Source organism: Peromyscus leucopus, chromosome 7 (genome assembly GCF_004664715.2).
Source record: "Peromyscus leucopus breed LL Stock chromosome 7, UCI_PerLeu_2.1, whole genome shotgun sequence".
In the NCBI taxonomy this organism is placed as follows: Eukaryota; Metazoa; Chordata; class Mammalia; order Rodentia; family Cricetidae; genus Peromyscus; species Peromyscus leucopus.
Window position 1 is genome coordinate 50607164 of NC_051069.1, and position 21270 is coordinate 50628433.

The window sequence follows — 21270 nt, forward strand, 5'->3', positions numbered from 1 at the left end:
CTGCCATCCAGCACTGGGGGAGGTAGAGGCAGAAAGGGCTGGAGAGGTGGCTCAGAGGTTAAGAGCACCGACTGCTCTTCCAGAGGACCTGAGTTCAATTCCCAGCACCCACATGATGGCTTACAACCATCTGTAATGAGATCTGGCACCCTCTTCTGTATACATAATAAAAATCTTAAAAAAAAAAAAAAAAAAAAAAAAAAAAGATCCTCCCGTGTAAGACCATGTCTTAAAATGAATGACGAGGAACAGCCAAGCAGGATGTCACACATCGGCAATTCCAGAGTTCAAGGCCAGCCCCAGGTACAGAGCAAGCTTGAGGCCAGCATGGGCTACATGAGAGCCAGGGTTCAGAGCAAATGGACAGGTGAGGTGTTTCAGCAGGTAAAGGTCTTTCTGCCGGTGTTGACAGCCTGAGTTTGATTCACACGGAGAAGGAGAGAACTGAGTCTCAGAAGCTGCCCTCTCTTCTCTACATGCACTGTGGCATGTGTCCCCAACCCCTAAATAAAGAATCTTTAACATAAAGACACCCCCGGAAGCAAATTAAATGAAGCCATATCAGCCATTAGCTGGAAGCATCAGCGAGAGCCTCACTTTAATTAGGGACAAGATTGAAGGATGATTGTCAATCCACAGACCAATTATCAATTGTCAATGTGGACAACATGTAGGTAGCTCATGGGGTCCTGTACCCACCCTGGCAGGGAGGAGCCCTGGCTGAGTCCAAGGGTCTGTCCTCTTCCTACCCCTTCCCGGGCCCTTGGAGAAGGGAACACAGTACAAACACTGCCCAGCCCACCCTCGTCCCTCCTCCGTCACGATGACACGCTTTCCCATGATCTGGCAGCATGCCCACCCTGCATTCAGGGAATAGGGTACAGCTTGTATAATACAGCGGGAAGGGGTTACTTCTCCCTGGAGATCCCCTTCCTCACCTTCCCAATGGGGTCAGCCAGGGAAAGGCAAGTCCAGTCTCCCTTTCTGTCTCAGAATAATTTAGATGCCAACCTTATAGTATGTACAAAGAACCCACACACACGGAGGGGGGTTATTCTCATCACCAGCTAGGACAGAAACTACCTTTGCTTAATAAACAAACAAAAACTCTGGAAGCATTGTGGGTTGGGAGAGGGGTGAGGGGGTCAGACTGATGGACAGCTGGGGAGGAACTGGGGGGGGGAGGGCTACAGTACCGTGTACAGAGATGTAAGAGGGCAGGCAAGGAATGGTGCCCCCCACTGCCCTGCTGCAGATTGGCTGGGTGTGGCAGGGGAAAATGGGGTCATTCCTTTTAAAAGTCCCCTCACCCCATGGCTTGGAGAAAATGGCCTTGCTCTATCTGTATTGCTTAGGGACTGACTGCCTGTGGCTGGGCTGGCTGGGGGAAGGTCAGGTTCGGTAAGGTGAGAACAGGAGAAACAAAGGGCTTTGGTGCTGGGAGGGGCAGGGCTGCCCAGGACGGGAGGATGTGGTACACACCATTATTGCTTCCTCCTAGGGCAATCAGAGTTGGGGGGTGGGGGGTGGCTGAGTGACTCTGAAAAGGTAGTCGAGTGGATGCTGGGAACGGGGTGTCTATGTTGGAAAGGGGGACTGTGGGCCGGAGAGCTGCCCACCCAGGGAGGAGGAGGGAGCCACCGAGACTTGATCTATGGCCACAGGAATCTTTAAGGCAGAAACAAGAGGAAGAAGCAGCTGGAAGGAGGATGTTTGTGCGCATGGAACAGAGCCCCTTCCTCCAACGGAGACAATTCAAAGTGACCCAAGTGGACCAGGAAGGCCCCCGGGCCTGACGCCGGTAGAGGGGTGAAACCAAGGGTCTGGATCTCAAAGCAATAGCTCTTCTGGCCACCCCTCTCATCCGTACGGCCAGGCTTGTACAAAAAAGATAAGAAAAAAGAAGAAGAAGAGATGGAAGACGTTGTGGGTGGGAACAGCGAGCCAGGGAGGGCCCTGCTGCGGCCAGCCCCTCCTTGTATAGCTCCCTGCAGCTACTCCCAGTCGGGTTCTAGACTCCCTCGAACCCCAGGACAGCCCAGAGGACAGTGCCAAGCCTAGACTCGAGTCTCGAGGAACGAGTCTCAAGAGAGGCAGGAAGGTGGCGCCTTGGACTTGAGGTTGCCGTGACGTAAGGAGAAGGGAAATGCGGGGATCCAGGAATGGGGAGATGGGTGCATCTACAGTTGCTGTGTTTCATTCTTTTTTTTTTTTCTTTTTGTTCTTTTTCTAAAAACATTACAGTTAAAATTCAAAAAATAAAATCCCTTTTTTGGGGACTTCAGCCCCTGGCTCCCCACACCCCACCTCCACAAAAAAGCCCTGTGGGTAAGGGCAGCGGGGAAGGGTTAAAAAAAGAAAAGAGAAAAAAACCCCACTTTTCTGTTTTCTTTTTTCTCAGGAGGGCCAGGAGTCGTTGAGGTGGTCCGTGGTGAGCGGAGAGAGCAGGGAGGAGGGAGGACCCACGGGTGGGCGAGGGGAACAGGGCTCAGGCAGGGTCCCCACCTGACCCCGACCTGCCTGGAGCTGAGACGATGGCGGGATTGTCTCCTGAGGTCCCAGAGCAGGCACAAGCCCTCGTGGCAGCCAGATGGTCTCTTGGGGCCTCCACCTCTGCCGCCGTGGAGGGGAGGCCCAGGAGGCCCGGGGCCTCGGCTGAGGGGGGCAGAGTCCTCAAGTCAGGCAGAATGGGGGTTCCAGGGCTGAAAGCGCAGCCCACGGCCTCCATGGACTCCTTGGGAGCAACACATGCGGAGACAGCCCCCTGCCTCAAGCTCTCCTCTTCCTCTCTCCCTGCGGTGTTCTGTCCTTCGACCTTGACCTCTGACTGTTCTGTAGTCTGAGCTGAGACGTCATCTGGAGCTGCGAAGATTTCCTCAGCTGTGGGCAATCCCAGAACCTCTGAGGAATCCTCCTCCTCCTCTTCCTCCTCTAGTGTGAGCTCAAACTGGAACTTGTCAGGCGGGGTTGGATGGCCAAGCCCTCCGGGCTCCTCTTCCGGGGGTGGGGAAGGGCTCCGCCGTATGGCACTGTGATACCAATCCCTGTTGTCTTCCAACGTGTCCAGAATGTCTTGGGCATCGGGATGGACGAGATCTGCCCACGTCTCCCACAGCGGGTGGACAATGTAGTCGATGAAGCCCACCTAGGGACGAGGAACAGTGTCTAAACAAGAGGCTTGGTGCAGCTCATTACAGGGTCTACTCAAATAAAACAACAAACTTCCAGCCTGGCAGTGGTGCACACATCTTTAATCCTTTAATCCCAGAACTCAGGAGGCACAGGGAAGGAGATCTCTGAGGCCGAGGCCAGCCTGGTCTACAGAGAGAGCTCCCAGACAGCCAGGACTACACAGAGAAACCCTGTCTTGAACCCCCCCCCCCCAAAAAAAAAATTCACTTCTAAGGCCTGGGGATGTGGCTCAGTTGATTGGCTGGCAGAGCTTTTATCTATCATGTAGAAAGTCTTGAATCCCATCCCAGAGCTGTGTAGTTCAGGCATGCTGGTTACATGCCTGTAATCCAAGCACTTGGGATTTTGAGGCAGGAGGAAGAGATGTTCAAAGTTATCCTTGAGTTTGAGACCAACCTGGGCTACATGAGATCCTGCCACAAAAAAAAAAAAAAATACAATAACCCCCAAAACACCAGCCAGCCAAACGAACAAGATAGCTGTCCTGAAGATATTGAGGTTGAACTCTGGCCTTGGCCCATGTATACATACACACACACACACACACACACACACACACACACACACACACACACACCCACCTCCATTTTCTAACCCGGAAAATTTGCTTCTTTAACTTGCACAAGCAAGATGAGAAAAAACAGACATGAATTGAGATGTTAAAAATGACTGCTGGAGCAGAGAAACCCTGTCTTGAAAAAAACAAAAACAAAAACAAACACACAATGACCGCTGGCCCAGGCGGTGGTGGCGCACACCTTTGGTCCCAGTCCTCGGGAGGCAGACACCAGCCTGGTCTACAGAGTGAGTTCCAGGACAGCCAGGGCTACACAGAGAAACCCTGTCTCAGGAAAACAACAAACAACGGCTTGGTGTGGTGACACACTTTAATCCCAGCAGAGGTAGGCAGGTGTCTGTGAGTTCAAGACTAGCCTGGTCTACATGGTAAGTTCCACAATGGTAGAGCTATACAGTGACACCCTGTCTCAAAAAATCCAAACAACAACAAACGCTTGGGAAAGGATGAGTGTAATGACTCATGTCTGTAATTCAGGCACCGGAGAGGTAGTTCAAGGCTGTCCTTCACAGGGAGTTTGAGACCAGCTTGGACTAAAAAGAGGCCTTGTCTCAAAACAACAACAACAAAAAGAAAACAATGCTGGCTGGGTGGCCGTGGCATACAAATCCCAGAAGCAGAGCCAGGCAGATCTCTGAGTTGAAGGCTGGCCTGGTCTACAGAGCGAGATCCAGGACAGTCGGGACTACACAGAGAAACCCTGTCTCGAAAAACCAAAACAAACAAACAAACAAACCCAATACTGGACGGTACATGTCTATAACTGTAGCACTCAGGAGCTGAGACCGCAGGATTACTATAAATTCAAAGGCAGCCTAGGCTACACCCCGTCTCAAAATCCAAACAGCCAGCTAGTCAAAAAAACTCGAGAAGTTCCATATTGGTCTGGGAAAGAAGTTTAGCAGTAAGAGGACTAATCTTTTGTTGCTGTTGTTGTTTTTCAAGACAGGATTTCTCCGTGTAGCCCTTGTTATCCTGGAACTAGCTCTGTAGACCAGGCTGGCCTCTAACTTGCAGAGAGACTCCCCTGCCTCTGCCTCCTGAGTGCTGGGATTAAAGGTGTGCGCCAGCCTGGTCTACACAGTAAGTAGGCTCCAGGCTAGCCAGGGATACATAATGAGGCCTGGTCTAAAAATTTAAAAAAAAAAAAAATTCTATTAAACTTTAATTTATTTGGGGGGCACATATGTTCCTTCGCATGGTATGAAGCTCAGAGGACAATCTTGGAGTCATTTCTCTCCATTTAGTGGGTCAGGAACCTTTACCTGCTAAGCCATTTCTTTGACCCATAGACAGGATCTTGTTACCTTGTCCCAGCTTGCCCCGATTTCTGGCTAAAACACACCTCCTGCTTCAGTATGAGGAGCAGCTGGCACTCCAAGTCACTGGCCCAGTGTAAACATACTGAGCCTGAGGCTAAAGTTATGTTTCACATTTTATTCCTGTGCTTAGGAGATCTATAAAACACCAAAGCCTCTAACCTGTAATTCCCACTTGTCCACGAACAGATAGTTTCCTGGAGTGCAGGGTGTGTGTTATGTGCGCGTGCGCGAATGAATGAGTGAGTGCGTGCGTGTGTGCGGTTAATGTATGATAACAAGCCATGTGTTTTCACTTTTGTAAACAAGCTTGCTTGCTCAACTGCACAGGATGTACTTGATCACATGCAGGCGGGAGGGACATAGGAGGTAAGTCAGGATGCATGCTTGCCCCTGATTGGACAAAGGTGGGAAGTTCGTAGCCGTATGGGTTCTGCCTTTATAAGGCCCATCTAATGTAATTTACAGCCATACTCTGGGAATCCCGGTGTGGACCTGGCCAGTGTTTAATAAAGCTTGCTTCAAATTTCACTCAAAAACTGTGGGTAATGGTCTTATTCTCCTCGGTGAGATTAACAATACAACTTTTTTTTTTTTAATCCTATAAAGGGGAACTAGGATGGTAGTTCAGTAGGTAGAGCATGCTTGCTGGCCTAGCATGCAAGAAGCCTTGGGTTCATTCCCAGCATCACAAAAACCAGGTGTGCTGGTGAAGGCGTATGATCCCAGTACCAGAGAGTCAGGGTAGGAAGATCAGAGATTCAAACTTATCCCTGGCTATGCCGAGTTCAAGGCTTAGATGTAAGACAAAAAACAAAAACCGCCCCCCCCCCAAAGCACTGCTCTGAAAACTGCTTAGGGTTGCAGCAGACTTGGATATTGTGGTAGGTGCAAAGAAGTCGGACAGCTGTGAAAACCAGCCATGAAACACAAGTAAAATGCCTCAGAAGACAATGCCACAGAAGAGGAGACACAGCTTCCTTCCACAGAGACAGAAACTGAAAACAAATTCGCAGAGGTGGAACAAGCTACCCCTGGCTCTGGCGCCGAGGCCCTGGACCAGTACCTGAGACTTCTCCACAGAGGCTGTGTGCTTGTCACACATGGGGCTGATCTCCATCCCACGCTCCCGTTCCCGGTCACCCTGCTGGAAGAACTCCGCCATGATGCGATCCGTCCACTGTCGATACAGTTCCAGCGGCTTGGTGGGGTTGCTGAGGTCTGCACAGTGCACCATGTTCCTGAGGACCTGGGGAGCACAAGGAGGGACCGTCAGGGCCCAGGCCGAACCTCAGTCTGTGGAGCCTCTGTCTTCTCTCTGCTTTATAGGAGACAGGGTCTCCTGGAGCCCAGATCAGCCTTGAAATGACTATGTAGTAAGGATGACCTGGAACTCTGATCATGTCCCCATCTTCCAAGTTCTGGGATTACAGGAATGCAACACCACATTCAGATTTAGGTTTTAGTGGCTTTGTTTTTTAAGGGTCCCAGCTGGTTTCAGACTTGTGGTCATCCTCCTGTCTCTGCTTTTGGAATGCTGGGATTACAAGCACTCACCAGGGTTAAGGTTTTTAACTCTTACCTCGTGTGTGTGCGCGTGTGTGTGCGTGTGTGTGTGTGTGTGTGTGTGTGTTGGGCGCAGTGAAATGGAGGAAAAACTACAGGTGAGAAGCGTATGTGAGGGAAACGGGGAGATGAGAGAAATGTGGGGCAAGCTGGGGTAGGTCAGGGGAGCGGACTGGGGAGAGAGCGGTGGGAGGGTTAGCCAGGAGGAAGAGGTCCATAAAGAGGAAGGAGGGCATGGGTTGGAAAAGGAAAAGGGGAGAGGCAGACAGACATGGATCAGGGCTCCCGTGGGCACTCGGGAGGCAGGTCTGAGGGCGGGCCGGGGTCTGGGGCACCTGGATGCGGTCGGCGTAGTTGTCCAGCAGGAGAACTCCCGAGCTGGTCACTTTCTTTGTCTCCACCATAGTCTTCAGGTCAGCCAGGAGGGTCATGTGCTTGGACATGTCTGTGGCCAGCACCTGAGGGCAAGGTGCTGTCAAGTCAGGTGGCAAAGGCTTGCCCTCGGTGCCGCTGTCTCCCTGGCCCTGGAATTATTTTCCTCTCCGAAGGTCCCTCTGCACCGCCCCCTCCCGCCCTGCCCAGCAAGCCCCGCCCACCGCGCTGGCCCCGCCCACCATGTCGATGACCATCTTGCGCAGGCTCTGCCGCTGCCGCTTGCTGAGGTTCTGAAAGATGTCGCAGTTCTCTTCTTGCAGCAGCTTGAAGCCCACAGCCAGGTGGTGGTTCTCCAGCACTGACTCGTCGTTGTACATCAACGCCAGCTCCGAATCTGCGGCAAGACTGAGGTCAGGGGAGGCGACTTTGGGTACCACGTCCCGCCCAGTCTGCGCCTTGTCTCCAACTGGCTCCACCCTCAGCATGACCATCCCCAGCCGGTGCCCCACAGGTCCAGGAGCGCATCACCGTAAGCCCCGCCCTCAGGCTGGCCCCGCCCCGCCTAGGCTGTTCTGCGCCACCCCACCTGTCTGGTGGGCTCACTCTACCCAGCTGGCCCGTCCCATCCTCACAAGCCCCGCCCTCATCTGGCTGGCTCCGCCCCTAGCTCAGTTGGTTCAATTCCGTGCCCACAGACAGGTTGGTTCCCATCAGCGCATTAAGCCACCAAGGCTAGCCTTGCTGGTCCCTCCCCAGGGGGTCCAGTCTCTACAGCGCGGCTGGCTCCACCTTCATCGTGACCAGCAGCCCAGCCCCAGCTAGACTAGCGTCATTCTCAGCCCAGCCTGGTAGGCCAGCTCCATTTCCATTCAAACAGGTGTTGCTCCTGGGCCAGATGGCCACGCCCTGGGCCTGACCGTCTAAATCCTGAAAGGCCACTCACTGGTGTTGATAAGGAACTGGTTGGAGACGCCAGGGTGGTCCACGTCGTGGATGGCAGCAGCAAAGAGAGCGGCAAGAATCTCCAGGTCTGTGAACACAGCCTGGGGGCAAGGGGAGGCGCGTGAGAGGGGTAGACGTGAGAGGGGTAGACCGCGAGGAAGACGGAGTCCAGAGAGACGAGCAGAGGGCTGAACCAGTAAAGGGCTTGCTGGGCAAACCTCAGAACCTGAGTTTCAAACCTGGACCCCACAAAAAAAGCCAGCCCTGATGACCTGCTCCTGCAGTCCCAGCACACCGGGCAGGGAGACAGGTGGATCCCCGGGGAGCCCTGGCCGGCCAGTCTTCCCGACTGAGAGCCCAGGCCACTGAGAGATCCTGGTTCAAAATACAAACTGCTAATCTCAGTGCTCAGGAAGCAGAGGCAGGTGGATCTCTATGAGTTAGATACCAGCCTGGTCCACACAGTAAGTTCCAGCTACACGGTGAGACCATCTCAAAACAAAAAGGGGTTGATGGAGAGAGGGCTCTATGGCAAATACTTGTCCTTTCAGTATGAGGACATGAGTTTGAATCCCCAGGACCCATGAAAAAGCCATAGAATTCATCTGTAATCCCAATGCTCCTAAAGACAGTGCACACTGTGATCCCAATGCTCCTAAAGACACAGTGTACACTGTGATCTCAATGCTCCTAAAGACAGTGTACACTGTGATCTCAATGCTCGCACAATGAGACAGGAGTCAGAGCCAGGGGTCCAGCTCTTGGGCCAGCTAGCCTGGACTGTGCAGTAACAAATGAGATCCTGTCTTCAAACAAGGAAAAAGAGATAACTGATACCCAGGAGTGTCCTCTGACCTCCACACATGCACCGTGGCTCTTACACACACACACACACACATTCCCCTCTTCTACTAATAAAACAAAACAGACACCAGCAAGATGGCTCCTTGGGTAAAGGAACTTGCCACCAAGCCGGATAACTTGAGTTTGATTCCTGGCCCTACATGGTAAAAAGGCAGCAAAGACTTCCAAAAGTTGTCCTCCAACCTCCCCTCCCCAGCCTGCTCCACACCTGAGCACAAGATAAAAACAAAAACAACAAACTAGAGAAGATAAGATTAGAGAGAGAAACAGGATAGCAAGGACTGGCACAGAAGGACGGTGGGGAGGGGGGAGGGGCGGGCACTCACATCCAGCGCGGGCGTGGCCAGCAGCACGTGGGTGGACTGCAGGACATCGGCCGCATGCAGGCTGTTGTGGTAGGCCACGTCCGCATGGTAGTGGTCTTCCAGGGTCAGCATGTAAGTCATCATGGTGTCCACAGGGATTCGGAATTTCTTCAGCAGGTCTCGCTCCTGGGAGCCAACAGGGACAGGGCAGTGAGTCCCGCCGCCCCCCAGAACCCTGTCCCATCCCTTGTACCCCAGCCAGCTCCTCCTCCTTGTCCCCATCACCTGGAATATCGTGTACATGATACAGCTGAGTGAGCGGCCTCCAGCGTACTCCGACACACAGAAGATGTTCAGGCCCCATTTGCTCAAGTTCTCCAGTTCCTGGCAATGATGGGGGTGAGAGGTCAGGAGCCTGCAGGGCCTGGGGACCTGAAAGCCACTTCCTAGGACTCTGAGCCTCATTATTGCTAATAAAATGTGCCCAAATGCAGGGCCTTTTTCATTTTTAACTTTTTTCCTCCTAAAGGATGCTTGTCTACATAAGAGAGAGAGCAGACAGAAGAGGGCATGAGACCCCACTATAGATGGTTGTGAGCCACCATGTGGGTGCTGGGAATCGAACTCAGGACCTCTGGAAGAGCAGCCAGTGCTCTTAACCGCTGGGCCATCTCTCCAGCCTCCTCTCCCCACTTTTATTCTTGGAGACAGGGTTTCTCTGTGTAGCCCTTGCTGTCCTGGAACTCTGTCTGCTTTGGATCTCTGTGAGTTCCAGGCCAGCCTGGTCTACAGAGAGAGTTCCTGGACAGGTTCCAAAACTACAGAGAAACCCTGTTGAGGGGGGAAGGGGGGGATCTTTAAAAAGAAAACATTTAAAAAAATTTTTTTTTTTTTTTTGGTTTTTCGAGACAGGGTTTCTCTATGTAGCTTTATGCCTTTCCTGGAACTTGCTTTGTAGACCAGGCTGGCGTCGAACTCACAGAGATTCGCCTGCCTCTGCCTCCCGAGTGCTGGGATTAAAGGCGTGGGCCACCACCGCCCGGCTTAAAATATTTTTATGTGTATACCACTTGTATGTATGGTGCCCAGTGAGGCCAAAGAGGCGTTAAATCCCTTGGAGCTGGGATTACTGGCAGTTGTGAGTCCCTGCCTTCCCTGCCATGGGGTGCTGGGACCTGAACTAGAGACCTCATAACAGCAGCAAGCATTCAATGATTGAAGCATCTCTCTAGCTCCTAGGGTGTGTGTGTGTGTGTGTGCACGTGTGTGTGTGTACACGTGTGTGTGTGTGTGCGTGCACGTGTGTGTGCACACGTGTGTGTGTGCACGTGTGTGTGTACACGTGTGTGGAGGTCAGAGGACAGCTGGTAGAGGTTGCTTCTCCCTTTCGAGTATGTGGGTCCTGGGTATTGAACCCAGGTCACCAGGCCTGGTGGCAAGCGCTTGCTCCTTATTGGTTGAGACGGTTCATGCTGCGGGCTGCAGGAAGAGATAAGAACTCAGCTGGTTATGGCAAAGTCACTACCTGGAGGGATCAGGAAATTCCTCCAGAGGAAGCCAAATCCCAAGGAGTTTTTGGTGTTACTTGGCTTGTTATATATCAGCTGTCTTCTGTTATGAAAATCATGTGTGCCTTCACAGTTTTCCCAATTGACTTTTCCCTATGAAGGGCTAACAGTGTGAACTATACACATTCCAGGTATTTGGAGAACAGCCTCAGGAAAGGCTTTCTCTGGAATCAGATATCTCCCTTAGCCACTTTTAAGGACTACAGGAAAAACGGCCCAGGTGGGCGCCCAACTTCCGAGAACTAACAATGATAACAGCCCACCTGCAAGTCTCCTGACTTAAGGTAAATTCCACAAGGAGACACCGCCCAGGGGGGGTGCCCAACTTTCAAGGACTAACAATGATAGCAGCCCACAGGCAAGTCTCCTGACTTAAGGTAAATTCCACAGACACACTGCCTAGGTCAGGTGGACGTTAAGTAATAGCTTTACACAATTTGGCTCAGACCCTCCCTTTATATACTGGGACTTCCAGGGCCCAGGACGGAGAAAAGAAAAGAGAATGGAAGAACTATATGGGTAAGAACTTGAGAGGAGCAAACTGAGATGAGGAAGAACTAGATTGAAGGGCCAGAAGAGAGGACTAGAGGAACGAGATGGAAGATGAGGAAGAGCCAGATGAGGAAGAGCCAGATGGGGAAGAACAAGATGAGGAAGAACGAGATGGGAGAGGAGCTGATCTTGCAGACAGGTGGGCGCTTCCTCCAGCCTCCACTGCGTTGGATGTATTGACGAAGTCCCTGCCTAGGCTTGTAATGCTTTGGATATCCAGAATTAAACCTTGCTTTTGCATTCCGGCATGCTCGTCTTTGGTGGTCTCTCTGGGGGTCACGATCTGGGCACAACAATAGGGGAAAGAACTAGACAGATGAGAACCTAAAAGGGGCAGAACTAGATGAAAGAATTAAGGTAGAACCTAGAGGGAACAGTAGATAAATATAGAGAGAAATCAGGCAAGAAAGGAGCTAGGCATGAAAGCAGAATAGAAGCTGTGTAGAGAGAGAACTATCACAGAATAATAAAGTGTATGAACTAAGGAGTTTCGTGTGCATAGATTCATTTTTTTTCATCAAAGATTAACTATCAGCTGGTTGTAGATTCTTCCCGGACCCTGGGAGGGGACTATCCAGGGGCCGGACCCCCATAGTCCCCGACTGGTTCGGTGAACTGGGAGCTCACAGGTTTGGCTGCACTGGCTGCCCATCAAGCCCAGGGATCGTCCTGTCCTGTCTTCACTTTACCCACCACTGGGATGACAGGTCTACACAAGACACCTGGTTATGATGTGGGCCCTGGGGATCTGAACACAGATCGCCCTTGAAACACTCCAGCCATCCAGTCACACCCTTTTTTTTTTTTTTTTTTTTTTTGAGACAGGGTCTCCTGTAGTCCATGCTGGCCTTGAACTCACTCGGTAGTGGAGGATGACCCTGAACACCCGATCCTCCGCCTCTACCTCACAGTGTTAGGATCACAGGCACACACCAGCCCGCTTGGTTTATGTGGTGCTGGGAATGGACTCTGGGAAGTCAAGCATGCCGGACAAGCACTCTACAGCTGAGCCACGCCCAGCCCTTGGCCTATCAAGTGCTGGAGCTCAGCAGGTGGATGAAGGAAGCTCAGAATCGACTAATGGTTTCCTTCGGCTCATAAGCTGGGATGGGAACCAAGGTAGGCTCATCCCCAAGCTGAGCTCAAACTTCAAGCTAACCTGATCACGAGACCTCAACTGGGCTGGGGTGAGGGAAGGGATACTGGTTTCCTGGAAATACATTCCACAGTGGGTACTGGGTTATCATGGGTGAGTTGGGATGACGGCTGTCTAAATCCAGGCCCCAGCCGAATCAAGCTTGGAATCTTTTCCTGCCCATCCTTACTTCCTTCCCCAAACAGCTCAGGCTCTGCGTCCTGGGACGCTGGGTTGGTCCTTCGCTGATTCCTCCCCAGACAACGCTGTCCCTGATGAGCCCCACCTCCTACCTGTGCCAAGAGCTCCTCTTGATCTGTCTTGACTCCAAATCGTGGGATGCTGGTGTTCACGCTTCCGGTGTGCACCAGCTTTTTCAACCCTGTGATCTGAGACATGGGCTGAGACAGCCGCACCACTGGGGGCTGCTGCTGCTGGAAGGCTCTCTGCCGTGGTGTGGGTGATGGGATCTCCATTTCATTCTGCTTGTCTGTCAAAGATCAGGTAACCGCCCGTGAGACCCCCTTCCCAAGGAGGCTTCCCCACATCCCTGGCAATGTCCTCAGACGTCTCACTTGAATATGAGGCAATCCTCCTGGGGGTAATATTGGTCTCTTTTCTGAGGCTGGAAGCCAGGACACACATAAGAAAATTTCTGGGAGGTGGTGGGCTGGAGTGGGGATCTTAGAGATGATCCTGAGTACCTTCAGACTGGTGCTCAGTTTGGGCCACAACATGGTATGAGACATGAGGAGGTGGGAGGGGGGTCCCAGAGTGAGCTGATGCTGACCCTGGATAGCCAGGGGACCTTCTTGGCTAGGGAAGACATCCCTATGATGGTCCAGAGTGTTGGTAGGAAGGGGCATCGTGGGTAGATGGGAGGGAAGGGGGGTCTCTGGGTCCATGACCCCCTCTACCCTTGGCGCCAGACCCAGAGACTCTTCTTGAGCTTCAAAGGCTTCTGAGGGCCAGGCAGACCCACCCCATTATGACCTTGGAAGACCTAATTTGCATGGGCCCCTCCCACTGGTTGCATCCTCAGAATTCTGAGACATGCCATACCCTCACTATTGTGGGAAGGCTTAAATTCTGAACCCCCCAGTTCCGAAACATCTTTTTTGTTTTGTTTTGTTTTTTTGTTTTTTCGAGACAGGGTTTCTCTGTATAACTTTGCGCCTTTCCTGGATCTCACTCTGTAGCCCAGGCTGGCCTCGAACTCAGAGATCCGCCTGCCTCTGCCTCCCGAGTGCTGGGATTAAAGGTGTGTGCCACCACCGCCCAGCCTGAAACATTTTTGACAGAGTCATACATAGCCCAGGCTGGCCTGGAATTCTCCTGCCTCAGCCTCTTGGTCTTTTGGGATTTTACAGGTGTGCTCCACCATCCCAGCTTTCTTAAAGTTTTTTTTAAAATTAATGAATTAGTGAATTAATTAGCCGGGTGGTGGTGGCACACACCTTTAATCCCAGCACTTGGAAGGCAGAGGCAGGCGGATCTCTGTGAGTTTGAGGCCAGCCTGGTCTACAGAACGAGTTCTAGGATAGCTAGGGTTGTTACACAGAGAAATCCTGTCTCGAAAAATCAAAATTAATTAATTTAATTAGTTGATTAATTTTTTTGAGACATGGTTTCTGTGTAGCTTTGCGCCTTTTCCAGATGTTGCATGAGTCTTGTTAATAAAATCAAACCCGAGGCCAGTTATTGGGGTGAATGCTGGAAGACCAGAAAACCAGAACAAGCCACAGCTACCTCACCTTATCAGTTCCTCAGCTGATCCTGTTTCCTCAGACTGGAAGTTTCTGAGTCCACATCCAAATGTATCTCAGCTAAACTGCTGCTCAGAAGCCTAAATGCTTAACCAGCCAAATGCTTCTAGTTTCTGGTCTTCACGCCTTATATATATTTCTGCTTTCTGTCATCACTCCCTGGGATTAAAGGTGTGTGTCACCAAGTCTGGCCGTTTCCAATGTGGCCTAGAACTCACAGAGATTGGCCTGTGTCTATCTCCTGAGCTACAATTAAAGGCGTGTGCTACCACTGCCTAACCTCTATGTTTAAGGTGTGTACCACCACTGACCAGCTTAAGTTTATTATCTTTACTTAAATTCCGCCGGTGGTGGTGGTGTGGTGGTGGGGGGTTGGGGGCGCACACCTTTAATCTCAGCACTCGGGAGGCAGAGCCAGGCGGATCTCCGTGAGTTCAAGGCCAGCCTGGGCTACCAAGTGAGTTCCAGGAAAGGCGCAAAGCTACACAGGAAAACCCTGTCTCGAAACCTCCCCCCCCAAAAAAGTTTCTTTTATGTGTATATATATGCCTGTATGTATGTGCTGCAGGTACCCTGGGAGGCCAGAAGAGGGCATTAGAGTCCCCTGGAACTGGAGTTAGGTAGTTGTAAATTGCCTGATGTGGGTGCTGGGAACCCACACTGAGCCTTCTGCAAGAGCAGGTACTCACTCTCAACCACTGGGCATCTCTCCAGAGCCTCCTGCTCCCCCCCCCTTTTTTTTTTCCCAGACAGAGTTTCTCTGTGTAGCTTTGCGCCTTTCCTGGAACTCACTCTGTAGCTCAGGCTGGCCTCGAACTCACAGAGATCTACCTGCCCTGCCTCTCTAGTGCTGGGATTAAAAGTGTGTGCCACCACGCCTGATGATATTGATTTATTGTTGTTCTATTTTGCTTTGTTTTTCAAGATAGGGTATCTTTGTGGCTGGCTAGAACTCTCAGAGATCCTCGCCTTAGTCTCCTGAGTGCCATGATGAATGGCATGCGCCACCACACTGGCTCAATTTTATTAATTTTTACAAAGTATTTATTTGGCTGGGTGGTGGTGGCACATTCCTTTAACCCCAGCACTCAGGAGGCAGAGGCAAGTGGATCTCTGAGTTTGAGGCCAGCCTGGTCTACAGAGTGAATTCCAGGACAGTCAGGGCTGTTACACAGAAAGAATTTTTTTTTTTTTTTACAATTCTCAGACTTAATATCCTGAGTACTAGGATTATACGCATGAGACATCACACCCTACCCTTTGCCCTACTGTATGTGTGTGCTTGGTTTAGTTTTGAGACAGTGTCTTTTTTTTTTTTTTTAAAGCCCAGATGGCTTCCAATCAGCTACATAGCGAACTATGACCTTGAACTTCTTCCCCTACCTTCCTAGAGCGGTGGGATGACCGGCCTGTGCCACCAGGGTGGGTTTATGCTGTGCCGGGAAAGGCGCCCAGGGCTCTGTGCATGCCACGAAGGTGCTCCTTCCACTGAACCACCCTCCCGGACACTGCTTGGGGCTTTTCAGAGTTTAAGAATTCTATCTGAGCCTGGTTTACATATCCAGTTTAGGCCAGCCAAAGCTACACAGCAAAACCTGTCTCAATAAATAAATAACGAAAAATGAGCAAGAATTTTATTTGAATTTTTATGGAGATTTTGATCTTCTATTAACTGTGATCAATCTCCAGTGTTGTTACTCCAACACTGTCCACCTTGGTTTCTTTCTTTTTTTTTTTTTTTTGAGACATATGTAGCCTAGCTATCCTGAATTTGCTACATAGACCAGGCTAGCCTTGAATCCTCCTGCCTCTGCCTCCCAAGTGCTGGGATTAAAGGTGTGTGCAACCACCTCTTGCTGGCTCTGCTTTGTTTAAGGTTGTGTCTCTCACTGAACCTGGGGCTTATAGATTTGGCGACATTGCCTGGCCAATGTCTTCATCTACTCAGGACTTGGATTATATGTGCACTCCTGGCTCCTTCAACGGGTGCTAAGGATCCGAATGCAAGTCTTCACACCTGTGAGGCCAGCACTTCCATGGCAGAGCAATTTCTGAGATATTTATAAATAAGGGCTCCACAGAAATTGGGTGGTTTCACTAAGTCTGAGAGAGGACTCATGAGTGGGGGGAGCTCTTGAACACGGTGACCCTTGACCCAGCACCCCACCCCATCCCACCTGCTGCCTCTCACTCACCCAGGAATGTTGTGGAAATGTACTCTGAGACCTGGTTTCCCGACCTGCTCATTTCCGACAAGTGTGTGAGTTCACGGTTCAGCATCCTTTTGAACTGAGGAGAAGGAGCCAAGAAAGAATGGGTGATGGGGGGGGTCACTGTGGGGTGCACGTGGATATGAACATGTCAGAACCCTTCCCAGCAAATCCCCAAAGGCTCCACAATTTCTCCACTCAGAGCCCCTGTTAGGCTGCTTGATGGGGGCAGCTAGCCTTTCCTGTCCTCTTGGCTCTGGAGGGGGGACTCCCCTAGCTTGGGAGGAGGGGATTCCCAGTGGAGGAGGAGAACAGCCCCCCCCCCCACCAAAGAGGAGGGCCAGGCGCACCTGTGGAAGGGAGGGGCTCCTGCTAACCACGGAACCAATACCACACCAGGAGACTCCCGTCACCATGGTGATGGGAGTCTCCTTAGCAACTCCCCCTCCAACCAGCTGCTGAGTCCAGAAAAGGGGGGCAAGTCTGAGGCCCCTTAACCCTTTCCTTCCCGGAGCTACCTCAGGGCCTAGGTGTTGCCAGACATGACCTCAATCCAAAGGTGGAGGTTGGAGGGGAAGGATGGGGGTCTGCTATTCAGGCCCACACCGGAATTGCTGGCAGAGTTACATATCTTTCTTTAGCACCCAAGCTCTGCAGAAGAGAGGGTTTGGCCAGCCGTGGGGAATATGATGAGCCTAGGAAATTCCAGTCCCATCACCTGAGGGAGGGGGTTCCCATCTAAGCCCCCTCTCCTCCTTTGGGGGTAGAATGGAAATGTAAACAAATGGGCTGGAAGTGTGCTGTTGATGTGCCCTCGATGGTGGGGTGTTGTGTGGGTCCCCTTTGCTCTGTGTGCTCGCCTCCATGCGTCCGTTTTTCGTGAATCCATCTGAGTCCCACGGAGTCCGTTGAGAAGCTTCCATGAGTAGTATGCCTCTGAGCCTTCACCCCTATATAGCTGGAGATAACACAAAAAATCAGAGTTATAGGACAGTATTGTGCACTCCACAAAACAGCCAGACATCACACACAATACACACGCCAACGACACATATCGTGGCGAACAGCTGAACTCTCAGTACAGCATTGTGTGGCACATGCGAGTTCGGCGGTAAGTCGAACAGAGTATTATACGTAACGATCGAGCGAGTGTGGATGAAGCGCATCGCAGCAATATTTCGGACGTGGAGTCAAGTCCTAATTGACATCCTCTCCCTAAAGAATGAGATTTACCTTACGCGAGTACCAGCTGGAATGGAACCTCTCTCTAAAGACACCAACCCACTCAGATTAGTCATAACAAAAGTAAATGTAGAACCAGGTATAAGTGACCGGCATATTGTTGCGCCAAATTTATAAACTCATTCGAGTACATCAAACGATGTCGTGAGAAGATAGAAACCGAAAGACGCTGGATGATCAATTCGTCCAACACTTCCTAGGTCGCTGCAGGAAGATGACTGTAATACGCATATCGAGAGTATATATTTTGGAGAGAATAATCAACACACCACCCAAAGAAATACAAAACGCAATCAGACAGTGCTGGCAATACTCCGACAAACCAGAACAATGTTGAGATCCACACTCATTCCGTAGGGTGCACCACTGCTCACGAAGAATATCATTCCGTAGCCTGCTCATTCAGAGACATTGCATAAGTCCAGAAGGTGGTTAATTAATACGTTCACGCGCAGTCACACCCCAGCAGGAGAGGACACCGGTTTTCCCGGAGTGAAATGATCGTGCCATAACACCAACCAGCTTTTATTAACTACACAGCACTCGAGCGCAATGGCAGTGCCCACGCGCGGAACTGCCTCTGTCGAGTGCGTCACACAAACAGAGCGCAAGGGCACACACACAGACTTATAAGGAGCAGTCGTAACACAACACCAGTGCACCAACCCAAGCCCCCATGTCACACAGCTTTTGCAAAGCCAAAGTGCCCATTCCCATGCAGGCAAAAGAGGATTCCGTTGAGTAATCGCGACCAGCAAAAATGCGTCACGCAAGGCCTTTAGCACCCCAGAGAAACCCTGTCTTGAAAAAACAACCAAAAAACACCATGGACAAATTAAGGCATGCTAACCTACTATTTACGTGATAGATTAGTGCCCTTAACAGTTTCTCCCAGAGGAATGAATGCACCCGCAGCCCAAAGTGTCCGAATAGGGAAGGCTGTTTTTACGGTTCACTCGCCCAGAATAGTAAACAAGTGTAAAATAAACAGAGAATGCACAAATTAGGTTGACGTAATATATGCAATTACAGACATCGCCAATCCTTGCCCAATAGAAGCTATTGTGGTTGCGCACAAACAGGTAAGAGAATAAGGTCACATCTGGCTGTCTTCTCAACAGTCCCTGGGCCAAACCGAATGCCTGGCGGAAACCCAGTGGGCAAAGTAATGGGTATACTACTGTGGTTTTCAGTCAGTCGAGCAAGAAACTCTTTGCGAAGCCAAGATAATCGTTTGGGCTCCACTGAATATGTTTACTTCACCTTTGGAACCACTGATGCGAATACTAGAATGATCGGTGCCAGCGGAAGCCTGTGTACGGGCCCCTCGTGGTTTTCAAATTAACCGTGTGATCTATGGAAATTACCTAGCTGGTACCACTTCATCCACGCCTATCCCTCGAGCACACCAAATCTATGTTACTAATCATACAGCCCCAAGCAGCCAGTTGGTTACTTCAGTATTTCCTGTTGACTTAATTGTGATTTTGGCCGCCTATATTCCCTATTCGCAGACCTCTTTTCGCTGTGCAATATGGCAATTGACATTGGCCTCTAATACCTATGTAATTAGTATTACTAGTTAGTTAACCAGTGAAATAATTTGTAGCATATGGCTGTGTTAGGAAGAAGACCGTGCCATTGGAGGACCAGAAGAATGTGATGCATTACAATGAGGTACTACATTGTAAGTATTACCCGTGTTTACTCACCTCCTCGGTTGGGAACGGCATGTCCTCTGAGGAAATGTCCTTCTCAGACAAGCCGGGCGAGAGGATTATCGCACGTCTAATATTAGTCCCTCAATTATTCAGAAGTTAGAGTTCTATGACAACATGCTGTGATGTGTATGCTGCTCGCTGAGTGTATGGTCGAGTTACTTCTTCTTCAGTTTTTCCCCTCATTGCCCTTTAAATATGAGCCGCCTTTATTAGTCTCTTATTTATGGATTAATTGGTGGTTTTGCCTGCATTTATGAATTGTCGATATTATTGACGGTATCAAATCACTTTGAGCTAGGATTGCAGACTAAGTTGGGATGAATCTGCCGTACTCTGCACCGTGAAGTCAGTCTGGATGATATGGTGGTGAACACGCTGGAGGCGGTCCTTTCTAAAGGACAACAGCCACGCTATAGGCCCTAATTGGTTAACGCCATCTGAGATCCATTCGGTCTCTAGGTCGCGTGCGCTAGGCTTTTACCTAAAGTGTGGTGTGCTGCACCCTGCAAGTCCTGTCCTGTGGATTGTGGACAGGTCCTCATTTTGCGTCCTGGTGGGATCGCGTTCATTGTTTTTGTATGATAAGTGGGGAAAGCATTACTCTTTCTTCAGAGATGTCCTTAGGCTCTGATCTAATGTGTGTTCGATGTACCAGAGGTTATCCGGAACTGCTACTAGCCGTGTTGGCTGGGCCTAGTCACCCTTCTCTGTACGACATAATCTGGCTGGCCCACCTCTTAGCAACTCAAATATTATAAGTGCTAGAACACTAAACAAAATTTATCTTTACAGCGTATATAATGCATTTACTACGCACACCACCAGCCAGTGACAATCCACTACGAATAAGACCCCTAATGTCGGACCTACAGAAATCCTTAACAGATAAAATGATGCGCCTAAGGCGAGAGTCCTGCACATTTTTAACACAGCACCCCACCAAAAATGTCCCTCAAATGCGCCAAATGCATATTTCCCAGCACGCTATGCCCCACAAGGGATTCAAGCAATGGACTCAATGGAACAGTGTTCTCCACTCAGAGAAGCCCCATCTCAGAGGAACAAACTTTGAAAGCCAATGGCGAGAACAAACAGTACACACAACCCTATTCACCTTGCATGAAGCAGAATAGAAAATTAATAATAAGTATGTTTGCATGAGAAGACTGTGTGGTTTTACTCGTTTCCGGTCCATCAAGCATATGCGCACAAGAGCATATTAATTATAGTTATGAGAGAGTTTTTACTCCCTCAATCGTCCAGGAACACCTGTGTTCAAATTCACCCATTCTGTTCTTCACTCTATATTGGCCCTAAAACAAAGTCCGGTCATTCGAAAGAAGAGACTCAGAATGCCAATTTGGAAGTAGATAACAGAAGTCGCCACAATACTCGCGCGCATTTCAAATTATTATCGCCGGGAACAAGATGTCTACTTAAATCCGTCCTAACAGTGCTCGACAGTCCATAACTCATCATGAGTTACATTAGAATACGAAACTTTCATTCCTAACTTTAAGTGGCTCAGTTATGACCTAATTGCCACAAACTGATATGTGCTCTCTGGGGTGGGCCTCACATTTCAACAATAATTCGACCTGAATCAAAGATCTGTGACAGAGGGTAAAAGAGCCCCTATGCAGTACCCACAACGTGCATCTATACCAATCATAACACAACTGTCACTCGTAATAGAAAACTTTGTGCATCCTAATTTAAAATCACACAGTAGAGCATGGCCAGCAGAAGCATCTCCAAGAAACTCCATCGCATCTCTTCCTGTCATCCTGTCACGACCTCAGGGAATCCCTCAGCACCCAGCGTACAATGTCCCTTTCAAAGAACACCACAGCCACGTGGGCCCAGCAGAGTTTTTTAACCTACCCTCTTAATCTTCAAGCTTTGAAACAACTTGCGCGCAAACTGTATGTAACGT

General features: G+C 50.3%; 1 protein-coding gene across 4 annotated transcripts in view; it reads right to left on the reverse strand.

Annotated features, from left to right (window-relative positions):
• Positions 1 to 568: 568 nt before the first annotated feature.
• Pde4a (phosphodiesterase 4A) overlaps positions 569 to 21270 on the reverse strand; it is a 56818-nt gene continuing 36116 nt past the window's right edge. For 3 of the 4 annotated variants that reach the window (XM_037207721.1, XM_028872443.1, XM_028872444.2), the window contains 9 exons: positions 16357 to 16450; positions 12689 to 12885; positions 9426 to 9524; positions 9162 to 9326; positions 7973 to 8072; positions 7269 to 7423; positions 6990 to 7112; positions 6155 to 6337; positions 2489 to 3145 (listed from right to left, as the gene is read on the reverse strand). In XM_037207721.1, the coding sequence (XP_037063616.1) occupies positions 2489 to 3145; positions 6155 to 6337; positions 6990 to 7112; positions 7269 to 7423; positions 7973 to 8072; positions 9162 to 9326; positions 9426 to 9524; positions 12689 to 12885; positions 16357 to 16450 (1773 nt within the window). Of the gene's footprint in view, positions 3146 to 6154; positions 6338 to 6989; positions 7113 to 7268; positions 7424 to 7972; positions 8073 to 9161; positions 9327 to 9425; positions 9525 to 12688; positions 12886 to 16356; positions 16451 to 21270 lie in introns of all 4 variants that reach the window. The other variant, XM_028872442.1, reaches the window with a different exon arrangement.